Here is an 18,007-nt window from a genome sequence, read left to right as displayed (position 1 = left end):
TGCATGTAGTTTAAATATGAAGAGCTTATCTGGGGTTTTCCTCCTTTTACATGCTATTTTAACTCTGTGAGTGAGCATGTAGCCTTTTCTCAGTCAGTTAGGTTGTGTATAAATATGTGAGATTCTTGAGAAGATCTTAGGTCAAGCACAGGTTGCCAAGCTGCTTTGCCACGGAGCAAAAATATTCACTGTAACATCATATATTTTGTTCTCTGCAGAATCCAGTGCTTAAGATACTTCCTTTGGGTTGATGGCATTTGCTGCACCCTCTGCTTTGCTGTGAAGCTGAGTAGCAGCTTTCATGTGGCAGTCTTCCAGATGAATGTTGATTATTTTGAATTATGTTAAATATTCTGTACTTCGGGTGATAGCAGACAGTGAGCTAAAAACAGAGCCATGGGGAAAAGCTTGACTGTAGTAATTTCCTGTCCCCCAGCTTTCTGACAGCTTCTTAATTTGAGACTATTCAAATATGTTTAATTGTTGGCACTGAAACCTTATTTATTATCATCCAGTTTCCTGTTTGCCAGTATCACCAGTTCTCTGACAAAATGAATTTGGGGAGGAACGTAGAATAAAATTGCAAGCATACTTGTATTTGTATATTCCCCACACATACAACCCCCAAACTAGTTGTGTAAAGCTGTTAAACCACCCCAGTGGTTACAACAAGATTATCTTGCTTTTTAAACAGGTGTTGGGAAGATGGAGAAGACTTTGAACAAAATTCATCCAGTTTCTGATCCAGAAGCAACCTATTTTCTACAGGTGTCATGGGAAAAGGATTTAGGCACTGGCTTTGGTTTACTTCTTAGTGATTGTCAATATGCCTGGACTGGGACAGGTAATGGAAAGAAAAATACATTAATTTAAATTATTACTGCTCTTAATTACTCCTTTTAAAACACTTTCTAAGCTGTGTCCCACAGCTTGTATGGAAATTCCATGGGCGTTTTGTCCCCAGTCATGGAGGGGTGGGGGGTTCATGGTCTTCTGGGATGTGGCCAGAGAACTTTGAAATCTGGAGATTGTGTGTCACGTCTAAAACTATTTCATTCAGCACATGGATATGCAATGTTTTGTTCTTTCTCAAGAATGTATAATTTCTTGGAGTGATGCTGAAGTAACACCTCTGTGTCTTCTCCAGATTCTTGAACAAATGTGTACCCAAGTTCCATTTGCAGACTGGAGTCCATGAAGCCTTTATTTGCAGATGTTTTTAAAATATTTTCATGACATTTAAATATCCAAAGGTAGCTGTATTTCATAATGAAGTGAATTTTCGGGAAGGAAAAGGGACAATAGGACAATTAGCAGGAAAAGCTTAGGCTGTGGGATTTTTTTCCACTCTCTGAAACCTCAGTAAGAGGATGGGTCTTTGCATATGTGCATGATTCTCTCCTTCATGCCCAGTGAAAAAAGATTAGATTTGTGTGTTCCTTGAGAAGTGCCAAACACCTGATCAAAAGCCCTTCTCCCAGCAGCAGAAATATTTCAAAGGGAGGAGAGAATCATGTATTTTCAGCAAATTGTAGGCAAAACCATTTTCTGGACTGTCTGAATGATAAGAAATATCTATGTAGTTCCTTTTTTCCTTCTTTCTCCTTGCCAGTGGGTGTTGTTTCTCATCAGTTCCTACACAAGCCAAGCTTTCATATAGGTCTGAGATTAGATAAATATAAATTAAAATCAACCCACAAATTAAATTTGCTCTTCCATATTCCTTTAAACATTTCAAACACTCCATTGATCAAGGGTCCCTGCACAAAACAAATGCATGTGTTCCAACCGTGATTCCTGGTAATGAAAGGTTTTTCTTTCTTGGCTTGAAAATAGTAAAGTTATTTTGGAAACAACAAAAAGGGTGTAAACACTGGCAAATACTGTTTTTTCTGTTTGAAGGATCTTCTTGTTCTGAGGTGACTTCAAGATCGCCAGTTTAGAATTCTCAAAAAGATGATTCTTATTTTTCCAAGTGAAGGCTGTGCCACAGTAGCTGGGAGGGTGTAGAAAAAATAGGTATACACTATTCTCATTTTGTTGAATTCCTGCATCTGGTAGAATGGGGGATAATGATTTCCCAAAACAGAGGGGCAGTGAAAGCAGGATGACCTCACTCCATTAAAAAGGAAAGAAAGAAACACACAACAATTCTGCTGTGAGCATTGGGTGATCATCCAGAGGAATTTTTTTTTCTCTTCTGGAAGAATCCGATCCCTTTCTAAGAAATTCTTACTGAATTTCTAGTCCTCTGAATAATTTTATTGGGGGTTGACGTTCTCATGCATGAGGCTTTCCTACTGCACTGATCTGTGTTTTCATTCAACAAAACATTGGTTTTGGTCTCTTTCTAATGTTATTACATCATTTTTGAGACTGCTTCCATTTTAAATTCAAAACCTGGAGGGAGGGAAAGCAACGGTAAGAATATTCTTGCTGTGGGAAATCCCTTTTGGGTTTCTCATGCTGTGGATTATTTTCCTTGGCAAGACCTACCAGGGAGAGAGTGAGAGTTGCTGATGGAGTTGTCTTTTATGGGTTTAGTATGTTTAAGGTGATGATGAAATGTGTTAGGAGTCCTGTTTAAGGAGAGAGGGAAAACTGAATGTTGGAGGGGAGGAGAAGCACACAAATATGCAATGTAATCTAGTGTCTTAGCTTGGTATTGGATTAAATATATGTATATATACTACATCTGTGAGGATTTATGCATATTTCCCTAATGATTGATCAGTTCTGCTGGTTTTAAATCATAAAGGAATATGCAGCATATACAGGGGAAAAAAAAAAACAAATCAACAAACCCACAGTGCTCTATTGCAGTATTTTAGTGTCTTTCTTTTTATGACTTTCTTACTGTTAGTAAAAGTTTATCTTCTCAGTATTGAAATCACTGTTCCAGACAAGCACTTCCTTTGTAAGTATTTCAAAATTACCTTTTTCTACACCTCTTTGCCTCACACTGCAAGGAATTCCACATTTCACTCTATACTGTTTTGTGTGACTTTAGGCAACTAGAATTGTGGATCACTAGCAATAAGGAAATAACCCATTTTCAGGCAGGGAAAAAAAAAAGGGTACAGAACTTCTGAAAAACACAGTATTCCTGCTGCATTTCCACAAATGAAAATGACACACCAGTGTGTGTTCAAGGGAAGAATAATCTCCTAATATTTCATTGAATCACAGAATTACAGAATGCCTTGGGTTGGAAGGGACCTTAAAGGTTATATATATATATATATATATATATATATATATACACTTTAAGACATATATAGTAAATATATATATAATATGTGCACTATTTACATATATATATAGAGATATATAAATATAGTATTTTATATCTATAAGTGTATGTTAATAGATGCTTTGTATGCAATGTATAATGCACGTACTTGTTACCATACATATGAATATTTATTCCTCACATGTGTTTTTCTGGTAGTGTCTGAATCAGACATTTCTATGGAGGCTGCTGACATAGAAATGGACAGAGAAAAATACGTGGAAGAGCTGAGGAAAGCACTTATAGCTGGAGAAGAGTCAGCTGGCAAATACAACTTTGTGATTTCAAGAGATGAGCAGAACAAAGCCTGTCACTTCTCCTATGAAAGGAACCTGAAAGACGGCTCTGTAAGTAGATAAATGTTTAAATTTAGCTGTTAAACAATGCAAATGAAATACATTTTTGTATTTTGTATTTTATTATGGCCTTTGAAATCAGATGTGTGATACCCACTCCAGACTGAGTGAGTGTGTTGAGCTCTTGCATGGGCCAAGCTAGAAAGAAAGTGGGTGGTTTGGGATGGATGCTGCCCTTTTCAAATTGTAACCTCCTGTGCACTTTTGTTTTCCTTGTTTCTTCATCCTGTCTCTGTACTACTCACCAAAATTAAAAAAAAAAATAAAAATCAGGCAAGATTATTTTCAAATGCTGAAATACAGTTTTAAAATTAACTTTTTAACTACTTCAGATATTTTGTAAGCTAAGGCTGAAATTGTTGCATTACATTGCAAATGGGAAAGTGGTTCCATGCTGCCTGCTTGGCTGCAAAGGGAAAGACCCTCTTATAAAAGGAAAGAAGCCACTATAATCTATATCTGTAGACACTTCAGGATATTTCAGGTTGTGCTTTGCTGCGTTAAAACTTTTCTGAAGAAGAAGCTAACTTTTAAGGTGAATATCCCAGTTTGTAATTTTTTTTTTTTATTCTTTTACATGTCATTTTCCTTGTGCAGTATAGGAAATTTCAGCTGAGTTTGGCTCTTGAGGAACCAAAAGTTAGGGCATTTAAGTCTACCAGTCTGCATTCTGAGTATTTCTGTGAATTTACCCAAGGCCATACTGACCCTAAACCTTGTGAGCTGTTGGATTTAGGACCAAACTCTACTCAGAAATTGAGAGCAGTAAGGTTAAGGACCCTTTTTTTTTGTTTTGTTTCTGCTCTGTGTCACACATGTTCTAAATACAGGCCAGATTAAATACATTCTGTATTTTTATTAAGTGAAAACATCCTCGTGATTGTGGGTTCATCTAATACATGTTTCCATCAATTAAGGCTTATGAGAAATTTAACCTGTATGAAAACAACTTCATGTCAGTTTGGGAAAATAATAATCTGGCCAAAGAAACTGAAAATACAAAGAACCTTGATTCCTATGTATGCTTTAAACTTTGGGTGTTGAAAGTGTATTTGCAGATAGGATAGGATTTTTTGGGTGAAAATGCACCTTTTTTTTCCTCCTTCTGTACTAAACTAATGCCTACAAATAAAATTGCCAAAGCAATTATGTAGATTTAAATAATATAATTAGGTATTAGAAATAGCTTTCAGGTGTGTAATAGAATACGTTCCAAATGTTTTGCAAACTCTCTGTGGAAGTATTTGTCATCTCTCTCTTTCAGCATCGCATTAGGAAATTAATCTTCCTGGGCTCTGTACATCCAGAGGGCTGATATTTGGCTAAATAAATAAATAATGATAATTATAATGATAATGATGATAATAATAATAAAAAATAATAAAATATAATAATAATAACAATTCAGCAGAGGAAGCCTACAGAAACTACACTGCAGCTTAAACATGACTTAAAAATAGTGCTTATCTATTATCAGTTTAATAAATAACAGTTTTTAGTAAAAAAAAAGCAAAAACTTCTGAAATGCATTGTTACACTTTGAGCTATAAAATGCTTATCAATCTCCATGTAAGTAAAAGTTATTGCAAAATCTTTTCATTAAATTGGTATATGGGTGCCTGAGAGTAAATTTTGTAGTCTTAGAAAATCAGTAATATTCCTTGCCTTATTTTTTAGAAATGTGTGCATGCTTATAAATACAATTCAATTATTTTGATTATTTTCTATTACTGGAACATGATGCTGATCACCAGCAGTCACCTGTGCCCAGTAGTTTCCAGAGCTGAGCTCTGTCATTAATTTGCATCCCACATGGGGATGGCAAATCTCTGAGCTAGGTACTGATTTATTGTTTTCATGGCTGTACCAAACCGTGGTATTTGAAATAAGTTTTACCTTCTTTGCAGCATGTTGCTAAAGCTCTGCTTCCATGAAGTCTAATTGTGTGCTAAAACTGTGTTGGGTGGTCTGCAGGAGTGCAAATAGAAGTAGTGGGGTGATGTTAAGCAAAGGAAAACATAGGCATATTACTGGGAAATGCTTTCTGATACGGAAATTTGTTTTATTGCCCAGGTGTTTTCTGGAGGAATTGGTGGCAACCCCATTGTGCCCGTTGCTTTGAAAGGGACTGGAATGAAAAATGCATTTTAATTATCTGCATTGCCAGTGTAGTACATTTGATGACTTAACAAGGTGTTTGATTCACCTGTTGTTCAGTTGATGAACACACAGGTTCCTTCCATGACCTCTAAAAGGATGTGCTTACACCTACTCCTGCCCTGCTTTGATGGAATGGAACCAAACCTGTATCTTCATATCATTTAAAAAGTCTTTGTAATCGTTACTTTATAATAATGGTGTGTCTGTAAGGTTTTTATAATGGATGAGTGCTGATGGCTTGTGTTTTGAATGGATGGAAAACCTCCCCAGGTCATGAGGAATTCCTGCCTCATTTAGAAGGAGCACAGTGTAGCATGTTTGTTTTGTAGTGCCTGTAATGCTTAGAAGTAACAGAATAAGAAAAATAATTTCTCTTAAGGCATGTCCATAAGGGTTTTAGTACTTATTTTTCTTGAAATGTTGATCAGGAGAGAGAATGATGTCTGAGCTTTAGAAACACTGGTTATGGCTGTGCCTCAGGATGTGCAGCTGAGCCTAAGAAAGTTGTGCCTTTAAAAACCCTGACGTGTTTGGTGAAAATCCCAGTGGGTTCAGTGAAAATCCTGATGTGTTTTTGTGAGAATTCCGACGCATTTGGTGAAAATCCCAGCGTATTTGTGATTTACCCCTCTCAGGACAGGTGGCTCTGCCTTCGGGAGCCGTGTCTGGGGTGCCTGGGGTGTCGGGAAGGACCCTGGAATAACAATGTCTGTGGAGCACAGTGGGAATTGTGTGCGGATCCAGCTGCAGCCCCGGACGGGCCACACACACGGAGACCCCGGCGAGGGGCCGGGGAGGCTGGTCCAGCTCAACTGCTGCCACCTAAACAAACACCAGCCACAGAGGCAGTGATTTAGTGCTTGATCTAAGTAGGTGACCACTGGGAAGTAAATCTTTCCAAGTGCTTCAGCGAGTCACTCCACATATAATAAATAATGGAAATCCGGCAAGCTCTTACTTTTTTTTTTTTTTCTTTTTTTCAGGGCTGGCAATTAAATAGACTAAATAGCCTTTGATAAACAATTATTTGAGTGCTAGCAGTCTCTTTTTTTACAGTAATGTGACAGGCTCTGGGTTTTTTTTTTCCTTGCCTTTTCTTAAGTTTGTAAACAGGGAGAGTAAGAGCTTAACAAATTCAACCTTAGATGCAGCACTGTTGCTAATTAGGATGGAAGAGATGCTGTTATTTGTCTCCCCTATTTCCTGTGGCTGCTTTTCTCTGGTCGGGCCTGTGAGTTCATTATAAGTTTACCAAAAGTTGAAAAAAAAAATAAGCTGGAGAAGCTTTTGCTAACCAATGAGAGAAATGTAATTGGTAGAGCCCTTTGTGCTGTCCAAACTATCTTGGTTCAAGGTCTGAATAGTTACTTTGCTCCAAACCACTGAGGATGTGTTGTTTGGTTAGCAAAGGTCACTGAGAGTTCAGGTTGTTTCCCAGGCAATTTCACCAGCTGAGGAGAGAGGAAAATGAAATGATTAATCCTTAGGTCAGTGTGAAAGTAATGACTCTCATATCACTTGTATCACTTAATGTCTATGTACTTCAGCACCTGAGAGTGGACACTTGAATAGATTTCTTGGAAGCCCATTTTAGAAACAGCTGCCTTCTAATGTGCCCTATGTAATAGCAACATTAAGTGTTATCTTGTAAGTAATCTTGGAATTCCGAGTGCCACATGATTTTCCCCATCTCACCTTGGGTGTACCTTCAGATATTTCAGGTACACTGGAAATGCAGTGCATCACTTCTGTAGCCTTGAGATAAAAAAGGCTACAGAATGAAAAGTCATTCTGAAAGAATGGCTCCCTACCGCATTAGTAGGTGTACAATACACCTACAAGGTGTAGCTACAAAAGGTGTGACCGAAGTCTTGCTGAATTAATTAAGCTCTGCTATTTTCCTTGCTCATCCATTAGATGATGTATTTGATTGCTGCTTCTGATAAGCAGTAGACTGGAGAAATTAATTTAAAATACTGGTGATTTATGCCTTTAAAACTGGTATTGTTGAAAAAGGAGGAATTGAACGCTGTAGTGAATAAATTATCTTCATTATTTTCTCAACCTGTTAGGATCTGTGTATTTCACTGGACCCATCCAGCTGGACAAAAATGGTAGTTTAGTTGCTTTAAGGCTTACTGTAAATTACACTATAAAGGGCATCTTCGTATTTCTTGAGTACAGTGAGAGTCTAAACATATTTCAAGTATGCATAACGTGTTCATAAAATAACATACTTGGATTTGTGCAAGAAAAATTGTCAGTTATTCTTTCTCCCTCTTGGTGTTATTGTGTTGTCTCCCCTCCCCTCCTCGATTCTTTCAGATTTTCCCTTTTTGGAATACCTGCTGAGCATTTCAAATCCCTGTGTGGACATCAAGGCTTGCTTTCATTTGCAGAATGGAGTACAAATGCTTTCCTTTTAGGAGGAAGAAATCTTTAAATCATAGCATATTGGCAAGCTTTAGTTTCCCAAACACGAATTACAGGGGACAGTAAGTGCTCTGGAAAAGAGATTACTGTGTGTGGGCTCTAAACCTTCACTGCAAGACCCCAGTCCTGTATTTTCTGTGAAGATGAGCAGCAGCCAGGGCCTGAAAACACACCGAGAATCTCACCAGTGGTTTCTCTTCAGAAACCCTCTCACAGCTCCAGAGGAAGCATTAATATTTCTGCCTGCAAAGGCACAGGAGAGCTCTCAGCCTCCTGTTTAACTCTTAGGTTCACCAAAATAGCACCTTTTCCAGTATAAAATACTGAATGGATATGTCTAAAGCCTCAAAGCAACTTCAACACCTCTATTACTTCTGCTGCAGTTGCAGAAAATGTCTTGAAATGTAAGAAAAGGGCAAACTCAGGGTGTCCTGCATTTTTTTAAAAAGTGACAGATACGGAAATGTTGCGGGGTGACGGGATGAAGAAATAAGGGAGCTGCAGAATGTGCATTGAGGAAAGTGTTACACTTCCTTTTGATTTCTTTCCTTAAGCTGCAGTGATTTAAAATATACGTATCTTTGGTTTCCCACTGTGAAGTCAGTCTGTATTAGCAGTCCACACATAAACACAAAATTTTCTTTGAACAGTGAAGACAAGTCCCTAATTTCTGTGTCCAATGAGCACAATAAGATCATCTCCTTTTCTGGTGGAACAGCACTACCATAAGTTTGCTGATTCCCTAAAAACCCTGTGAGGTGTTGTGTCTGCCCATAGGATTTGACAGAATGCTAATTACTGCCTGTTGTATGTCAGTATGTGGAATGAGTGTTTTTTATCATGTGGACAAAGCCTAAGGGTCTTTGAGTTTTAAAATTTGAAGCCAGATTGCACATGGATTTGGAATTGGTGAGTAAAAGACTCAATTCGAATTGAATCTTTTCTGTTCAAAGTTCTGAAATATTTTAGTCTCACTGGAAAATGTGGTTCTCTTGCAAAAATATGTTTCCCAGAAAGGCAGGTACATCACACAATTTCAAAAGTAGGTTTCTGGGTAGCATCATTCCAAGAAAAAGCTCTTCCATGGAAGATTTTTTGTTTCATTATCTTTTCTTCTTGTTCCTCCCAGGCACCTCTGCAAATAATGCCTGACATTTCATTAAAAATTAGATGTCAACTGCTTTGTTGGGAACAAAGTGTAACTGGTTTTTTCCTTCTTTCTGGAACCCAAATCCTAGTCTTTCTGCATGTGTTTTTCTCAGATAAGTCTTAAGCTTTGGGGTTTTTTAAGAGTTTGAGGTACTGTTTTTTGTTCCGTTCATAGAAGCACATTGTCTTTTCAGTGTGAGTAATACCTTAGCACAGGTTATTCGCTTAACACAGATTTGTAACAGAACATTGTCAATACTTTTAGGTGCTGCAGAGGTGCCAAAAACTGGGATTTGGAAGCAGTCAGAGTTTTTTAATACTAGTTCTTTGCTCATTTAATTGATGGCTGTACATCTTGCAGAACAATGGGAGATTTATTTCCACTAATTTACACTGAACTTGTTGTCTTGCAGTTGTGTTTCATACTTATTCAATGCCAGCTGGAATGAGATTGTGTTGTTCTGTATAGATAATCCATCCCAGGAACATCAGGGACGAATTTTGCTATTTAGCTGGAATAAACCTGACTATTCTTTCAGTCTATCATGAGTCTGTATTCTTCTCTTCTTAGCTGAATAACTCCAAGGGGAAAAAAAAAAGAAAGAAAAAAAGAAAAGGATTTATCGAATGTAGCTTCTAGAGACTAACTTGAACTACTGATAGCAAGTTCTGATTTAGGTGAGAAGTGTAAGCCTGAGGTGATGTGGGGAAGATGCATAGTTAAGAAAAAACGTGAACTTCTCTAGCCTTTATAAGCACTGTTTTTTTTGGTTTGTGGTGGTTTTTTTTGTTTGTTTGGTTTTTTTGGGGTTTTTTTTGCTAATAATTGAAAACAGACAAATTCACTGTCATCTTTTACTCCCTGGGCTCACAAAGGAGTTAAAATAGCAGTCCTGTGACCTGCTGGGATTTTCTAAATCAGCCATTCACCACTGCAGGTTTGGTTTTGCCAGTGTTACTGACTTGGTGGACTGAAATACATTGAGCAATGTAGTTTTCATCTCATTAAGAACTAATGAGACATTGCCTAGGACATGAGTTGAAACTGAGGAATTAAAATAAGAACTGCATTAATTTATATAGTATTTATTTTGGTTTTATATGCACTGATTTGTATACAAGAAAACTGTTATGTTTCTGAAACGACCTGAAGGTTTGGTTAGGTGCGATGAGGGGCAAACCCCCATGTTTTCCACGACTGTAAATAACTAAATATGAGTTGTCTCTTGTTCAAGATGTCAGAGAAATAATCAGTCTGCTCTTATGTGGGTGTGCTAGCTTGAAAAGCCTGTAAACTACTTAACTAAGATGTTTTGTTCCCAAAAAACATACCCTTGTAGGCCGTGGGTAAATCACTAAAGATGTTTGGGACAGGGATTTTAATAGGGCCCTTATGTGGACATGTGGTAACAGAAGTGCTGTGCTAACCAGTGGAAGGTGGCTGTTACCTATATTAGTTACCTGACATAATTACAGTTTAACAGTTCTCTTTTTCAGTGATGTAATCTGGGGATAAAACCAGCATGACTGCAAAAAGGACATTCTTTCTCAGGGAAAGAACATGCAGGTACCAGTCCTTTAATTTTCCTTTTTGAATGTGGTCCTCAAGAGCTTTTTAAAATCGCTTTTTCTAAAACAACTATTTTTTGAATGCCAAGATGTAAACTTACACAGGATAAGACTGACCTTATCCACTACGACTGAGGGTCTTCATTTGTGGGGAATAATCAGGGCAGATAAAATGTGGAGAGAATAAGATCAGGGTCTAGTAAAAATGAGCACTCTCCTACTGAAAAACCCAAACACAAGATGAAGGACATCAGATACTTAATTTTGGGCTTAACTTCTGTGAGACAGGCTGATACCTAAAACTGAGGAGTGTGACATGTATTTGCACACCTTTATTGCCAACTGTTTTTAAGCCTGGGAGTGGGGAGCTGCTGCCTTTGCCCCTCATGGCTGAGCTGTGTGTTTTATTTCAGTTTTGTCAGGCAGGGCTTGCAGAACACAAGCTGGGGCTCTGCCAGGGCTGCATGTGCTCATCAAACATTGTTTAGTCACTGCAGCATGTTTATGCCATCTGCAAATGCATGTGCTCCCCTTCCTGAACAATGCTCTTTAATCAAGACCACTGTTGTGGAGTGGCTAGCAGGAGCAGTATACATAATCAGCAGGATGCCAAAATTAGAGTTACACGTGCGTTCTGCCTAACCCCACCACGTCAGCTCGGGGTAACAAGCTTCCAGAGGGTGCCACTTCTCTGAAATTTGTACCTTTATCCATAATCTCTCGTACTTCTGTGTATATTATTCAGAGTCCAAGTTGTTTAAAGAGCTTCGTGGTAATAATAACAAATCAAGAATTGTCGTGGAGTATTGTTAAGCCTGTAGGAATTGCCTGCTATCTTTTATTTGTTAGGAGACTCCATTTTCCAGGTCTGTCTAAACAGAAACATCCACTAAACCATTTTGCATCTGTTGTGCTCCTTTCTTTGTATTACATAAGCATGAGCTTTTTGTTCCATATGTTTTTCTGAACAATTTCTTCATTGTGTTAAAGCTCCCCTAACTTCTTGCTGGTTCTTCTTGCTGGGTACTAAAAGAGCTCTTAGAGAATGTAAATGTGTTTGAGATGGGTGTTAATTCCCCTGGTAAGAGCCAGGAGGTGAAGTGTGCCCAAGCAGTGTTTTGAGAATGTGTGTGTTCAGAGATGATGGTCATGATATTTGAATGACTTACATATAAACCATAATTGTATAATGATATATATTCATAAATGTACACTCAATTTTACCTTTTCCATTTCTTGCAAAATAATAGAATAATTAGGGCTGGTATGGAACTTAAAGACAACTTCTGTTAACTTCTTGTAAATTTTTAATGGCAATTATTAAGGGTGTTTTGCTTTAACAATAACTTGTCTTCTCTTGACAGCTTAATGTTTTGTTGTGGGTTTGCTTGTGGTTTGTTTTTCCTATGAATGTCAGTAGTGTGGTAGGAGGAAATGTCTCTTTTCTGACAGCGCTGTAGTGCTTGATAAAGCTGAGCTAGTTAATCCCAGTATCCCTAGAACTGGTGAGACAACCACCCCTGGACCTTTCTTCCTTCTCAAACTAATTTTTTTTCTTATAAAAGATTTTTATATTTTAAATTTTTTTTAAATTACAATTTTAAGGCTTTAAGCTACATTTGGATGAAATCTATCTGTCTAAACTCAGAGTTTATCATACTGGTCCTTCAGGACTGTTAGAGTTTCCTTATTGAAAAAGAGAAGCTTAAAACTGAGTCACTGACATGTCTGTCTCTCCTTCGTTGGTTAAGATTTCATGACACCATCATTTGGTAGTGGAGGCTCTCTGTGTGACAGCACAGCTAATTCAGAGGTCAACAAAATTCTGCAACTGCTTTTTGCTTAATTTACCACACATGACATACTTGGTTTTGATTCATCAAAACTGGGTGCAGTGAAATGTTTCTCAGTTATCTGCCGGTCTCGGATTTTAGTCAATTAATTTTTAGTTCTCTGTTGCTTTTACCTGAAGAAACTCTTGTGTTTCATGGTGTGTGAGTGACTCTGCAGGTTTTGCTCAGTGACAGTTACAAAACCGGGTATTTTATGTACTTGAGCATGGAAAATGATGTCATTCAACAAATGGCAGCTACTTTAATTAAAAAAGAAATTAAAGTCCCTACATGTCAGGTCACATGGTTTAGGAAAATAACATCAATTCCATGACACAGGATTGTTTTCCTTTCAACGTTAAACCTGATCCAGACCATGACATTGGAAAGAAATATATTTCCATATGGTAAAAGAAATGTAGTCGTATTTGTTGAAAAATTCATGTCTGTTTCTCCATAAAGCTGCTAATGCTTCAGTAGTCTGGTGGGTGACAAAAGCCCTCTCTGCCATGTTGTTTTAGTGCCTTTGAAGAGAAAATGGCAATCAGGGGAGAATGGTCTTTATCATAGGCACTCTTTTTAAAAACAGAGATGAATTGTTACAACTTACTGGTATATGATGGCAACGTCAGGCTCTCCAGGCTATACTGACCTCTCTGTAGCCTTAGATCAGGGGGGTATGCACTGATTTGAGAAGGAAATCTGTATTTTGCTCTAAGGCTAAAGGAGCAGCTAAGGAAAAAATACTCTGAAACTGGTTTTTGAACACTGGGATGTGCTGTGGGAAATGCAGGGGAAAATGTGGGAAAGCATTTTTTTGTGTGTTTCTTAGAATTCAGAAAAGTGAATTTATAGTGCAGAGTTAACATTTATGTGGTGTCAGTCTGTAATATTTGCTGGAATCCATCATGAATATTGTGTAATTACTGTTTTCTGAGTACTGTGTGACAGGATGGAGACTGTATTTCTTAAAGTTCTTAAAGCTTTTGGGCAGTACTCAGAACCAGGTTATTGCTGACAAATAGCATAGATTGGCTGCTGCTAACACCCAAAGCTACAGACTTTTGGTAGTTGAGGAACTAACCCTGTCTCTTACATTAACAAAGCTTGGATTGCACCATGACCTTACTAGCCGAAATGTTCTGCTATTTCTACAGAAACCCCACTCTGAAACTCACAGCAAATTTTGAAAAAGTGCATTTAACCTGTTAATTGATGTATGTGGCCTTTTCTGAAGGAGCGTGCCTTTTGAGATGTGAACATGCATTTTTACTTTAGAAAAAGAAGGTACCAATAAAACCTGAAGTTGTAGCTAAGACATATTTGAGCCCTGTAGGGTGGTTTTTTTTGTTTGTTTGGTTGGTTTTTTTTTTTCAATAATTAAGGATTTCCCAAGTGATGTCTGAATGGACTCTTGGTTTGCCCAGAAGTTGGGCATTTAATTGGGAGCTCATCCTGTTACAGGTCCCAGCTGCTCTCCTCAGTGAAGAAGAGTGAGTATTCATAGCCATGGGCTAAGGAGGGTTGTTTGAGAGATAGGATCTGGTTTCCTTCAGTGTTTGTTTTCCAAGGATTATCTTCTGGTTGCAGTAGATGCCCAGCTGTTTAGCAGGTCCTAAATTTTCCATTCATTATCAACTTGACACCTATGGAAGATAGGCAAGATCTTGAGTTTCCATCAGGTCTTTCCCATGGGCATGGAAGCTAATTTTAAAACATTCTGTAGATAAACCCTTCAAATGATTGTTTCAGAGCATTTTAGGTCATAGGATTCTTTTATTTTAGTGTGTGCACTATTGTAATTGGTGGGGATGGCAGCAGTTGCAGGCAATGGCATGGACACTAGATAGTTTTATAGTAGTGCTGTTGCAGGTATTTCAGTTTGGACACTTCTTTCCAAATAAAATATCTTTTTGCTGAAAATTCCACTGGGATTAACACTATGAAAATGCTGGGTTTTTTTCCTGAAATCAGTTTTTCACAGTCCTCTCTATGAGGTGACTTTAAAAGCTGATCTGTCTGCCTGTTGGCCTTCTCATACTTAGGGAGGTTTTGTGTACGTATTCTCTGAAGAATTTCAGCCTGTCATTTTTGTTGTTTTACCTTTTCCAAGTGTTTCACGAGGAAGTTCACACTGCTGAGAGAGAGTGATGTGCAGCACTTAAGTCAGCAGTAGAACAGATAGCCAAGAAAAATAACCTGGAACTTTTAACTTATTTGTCAAACACAATTACAAGTGAGTTTGGGTTTCAGAAATACTATTTATTGTTCAGTCCATTAGCTGGATCCCGTTGGAGCAAACAATCAAACACAGCTGAAGGAGCAGCTTTTCAGTTTGAAGCTTCTAAATTTTGATCATTTCAGCTATGTGGCATCCTCGTAAGCTGAAAATTATTTCTCAGTACAACTCAGAAATTTCATTTGTTGAAAGGGGAAGTGTGAGATGTCAAGGGAGGGCTCAGTTCTCATATTTGTGCTAAGCCTTAAAAACTGGCTACTAGGTCAGCCAATTTATGTCTCAATAGCTTTGGACTTGTACAGCAGTCATTCTTTACTGTGCCTTCACAGTGACTCAGCCCAGGCAGATTTCCATCCCCCTTTTCCACCCCACTCCCCTGGATTAGTCATATGCAATTTAGGAGTATTAGAGAAGCTGTTTCTGGGCTCTCTCTGCAGACAGTTCTTGATTATCAAAAGACAAAAGGACTTAAATCACAGATAGCTTGTAACTTGGAGACTTCATTCTGAGCAGAAGTGAAAGCCTGTTCCTTTCCTTTAAAAAAAAAAAAGTCACTGTGATAAAATCAGTGTCTGGATTCATAAAGAAAAACATAATTACATTTTTGCACTAAATTCTGTTAGCAGGAAAATTCAGCTAAAAAAACAATAATCTTGAAACTGATTCCATCTCTCATGGTTTCTTTGTAACATTCATCTTTTTTGCAATGTTTTCACTTTGATTTTCTGTCACCTTGCTTTTTTGAGTCCCTTTCCTGAAGCTTCTTGCTGAGCACAGCTATAAAATTATCAAGATGAAGATTAAAACTGCTAAAACACTGAGTTTGGTGCATGTTACACCTTGGAACTGCACGAGTACGTTACAAGCAAAGAATTTCCATGGCTCCCCTTCAGCATCACGGTCTCAGCTGCTCATATGGCATCCATCTGTGGTCTTCTGGCAGCAGCCAGGGCTGCTGCATGGGAGTTTTTGGAGTTCAGAGCTAACCTCATATCTGTCTTCCCATCACTGTGGAAGTTATGAAAATTCTTCATGGCTGCCCTGAAGTGAGGCATTAAAATATTACAGAAACATGAGATGGAATTAATAATGCTGTGAGTTAATAATGGGAATGTAGGTTTGGGGTTTGGTTGGTTTTTTGGGGTTTTTTTTAATAACAAAGCCAATATCTTTGATTTAGTTTCTTTAGCTGTGTGTTCTCTATGTGCAGATTATGGTGGATTTCCTATACACAGATCTAAAGGGTGATTGATTCTTGTTTGATTAATTTGCTTTATGCTGCCTTGCCTTTAGAAAAGGTAATAAAGACCATACAGATGGTTGAATCAAGTACGTAGATTTGTATCAACAAGATTTAAAACATTTAAAGGATCAAAAGCCTCACTGTTTCTTGCTTAAGAAAGCATGTTTAAATGAGGCTTTGCCTGCTTAAGTAGGAGTGTCAAAGTACAAAAGACTAGGTAGAAAAAATTGAGTTTACAAAAGATAATCAGAATAATATAATGAAAAAAAACTGCAACTGAGAATTAAGAGAAGAAATGCATTCTTTTTGAAAAATATTCTGTGAATTGTGCTAGGCTTATATTCTTGCTAGGCTTATTGAGTTTCTGAATAATGCTGAAAAAAGTTGCCATCACTTCAGAGCAGACCAAGATGTTCCATTAGTATTTCTCCTCTGAATCTGAGAAGCAAAAATATTTGTGTGTCACAAAGACAATCCATTAGTTACTAGGGAAGATATTACATAGATGAAAACATTTAAATTACCATTCTCCTCAAATAAATGGTGTCCAAGAGAGCAAAAAGAATTGGCTGAACTGATTTCTGGCTTGCTCAAGTCTGGTTTTAATGCTAAATCCATTGTAAGTTATGGAAGACTTGAAAATGTGCTACTGTTCTGTCAGCATGCAGTGGGTATCCTATCCCACTTGTTAGTGTTGAAATCTGAAGCTGCCTGTGCTGTAGTCAGTCTGGAATTAAAAGTAATAGGCAAGTCTGCTAAAATACTAAAGGGATTACAGAATGAAAATGTAATTCTGGCTGGTAAATTTCCTTTACAAAAAAATCCCCCCCCCCCCAAGACAGGATCAAGGCTTAACATTCCTATAGTTACTCATGTCCAAAGAAGAGAATGTCAGGATCACTTAGACTGACCTAAAAGTGGAAAAAAAAAAAAAAAAAAAAAAGATTGCTAAGGAAATCTGTGGATGAGGAATATCACAATAGTTTTTTTTGAGGTAGCGCTGCAGAAGTTTCCATATTCTACACAAAAGCTGGATTTAATTATTTCTATTGAAATGTCTGAGGATTTGAGACTCAGTGAAATAAGTAATGGCTGTGGTTCTTACATTTGTACTGTTGTTCAAGCCTAAAATATATGTGGTACATGTTTCATGTCGACTGTACATAGAAAGTCTCCATAAAATCTGAGGATTTCATCCCTGCAGGTGTGTCCTTGAGGTATCCACTGCTCTGCTTTCATGTGTTCAGAGAATAAAATGTCAGTGAATTCCCCCATTAGTTTTTCATATCTTGTGTTACTCTTTATCTTGATCCTTGCTTTGCTTTGAAGTGAGAATCTGCTATGCGAGTTCTGCATTTCATTCCCCCTTTTTGGTGAATTAGGTAAGGCCGAATAAAATCCAGGAATGAAAGTTCTATCAGAAACCAAAGATTTTCAAAAGTGCCAGGGCAGTGCTGTGCCTCTTGAATCATAGATCTGTTTTTAGGCTTATCATCTGCAGAGTGAAGAAATGAGGTATCACTTTGAGATGGAGAGCAATAAAAAAAGTGTCTGAGTGCATTTTCCAAGTGGTGGAAATGGTTATCATAAGGAAACCAGGCAGTTTCTTGATTTTTATAGTAAAAGTGAGTTGAAAGATGTGATCTCTTCAAACCAAACAAGTGAGCAACCTTAGAACCTTAGAATTTAGCAGAAAGAGTTGTTAGAAATTGGAGAAATATATTAAAGTTTCTT

At 37.6% G+C, this 18,007-nt stretch overlaps 1 protein-coding gene across 3 annotated transcripts in view; it reads left to right on the top strand.

The window, feature by feature from the left end:
* Positions 1 to 681: 681 nt before the first annotated feature.
* XRCC4 (X-ray repair cross complementing 4) overlaps positions 682 to 18,007 on the top strand; it is a 147,685-nt gene continuing 130,359 nt past the window's right edge. For all 3 annotated transcript variants that reach the window (XR_010994602.1, XM_068177205.1, XM_068177203.1), the window contains exons 1-2: positions 682 to 844; positions 3,452 to 3,639. Coding sequence is in view for 2 of the 3 variants with exons in the window: in XM_068177205.1 (XP_068033306.1) it covers positions 706 to 844; positions 3,452 to 3,639 (327 nt within the window). In the remaining variant the exon portion in view is untranslated. The remainder of the gene's footprint in view (positions 845 to 3,451; positions 3,640 to 18,007) is intronic.

The sequence above is a fragment of the Anomalospiza imberbis genome, chromosome Z, assembly GCF_031753505.1.
Source record: "Anomalospiza imberbis isolate Cuckoo-Finch-1a 21T00152 chromosome Z, ASM3175350v1, whole genome shotgun sequence".
NCBI lineage: Eukaryota > Metazoa > Chordata > Aves > Passeriformes > Viduidae > Anomalospiza > Anomalospiza imberbis.
This window is presented reverse-complemented; position numbering and strand designations above follow the sequence as displayed.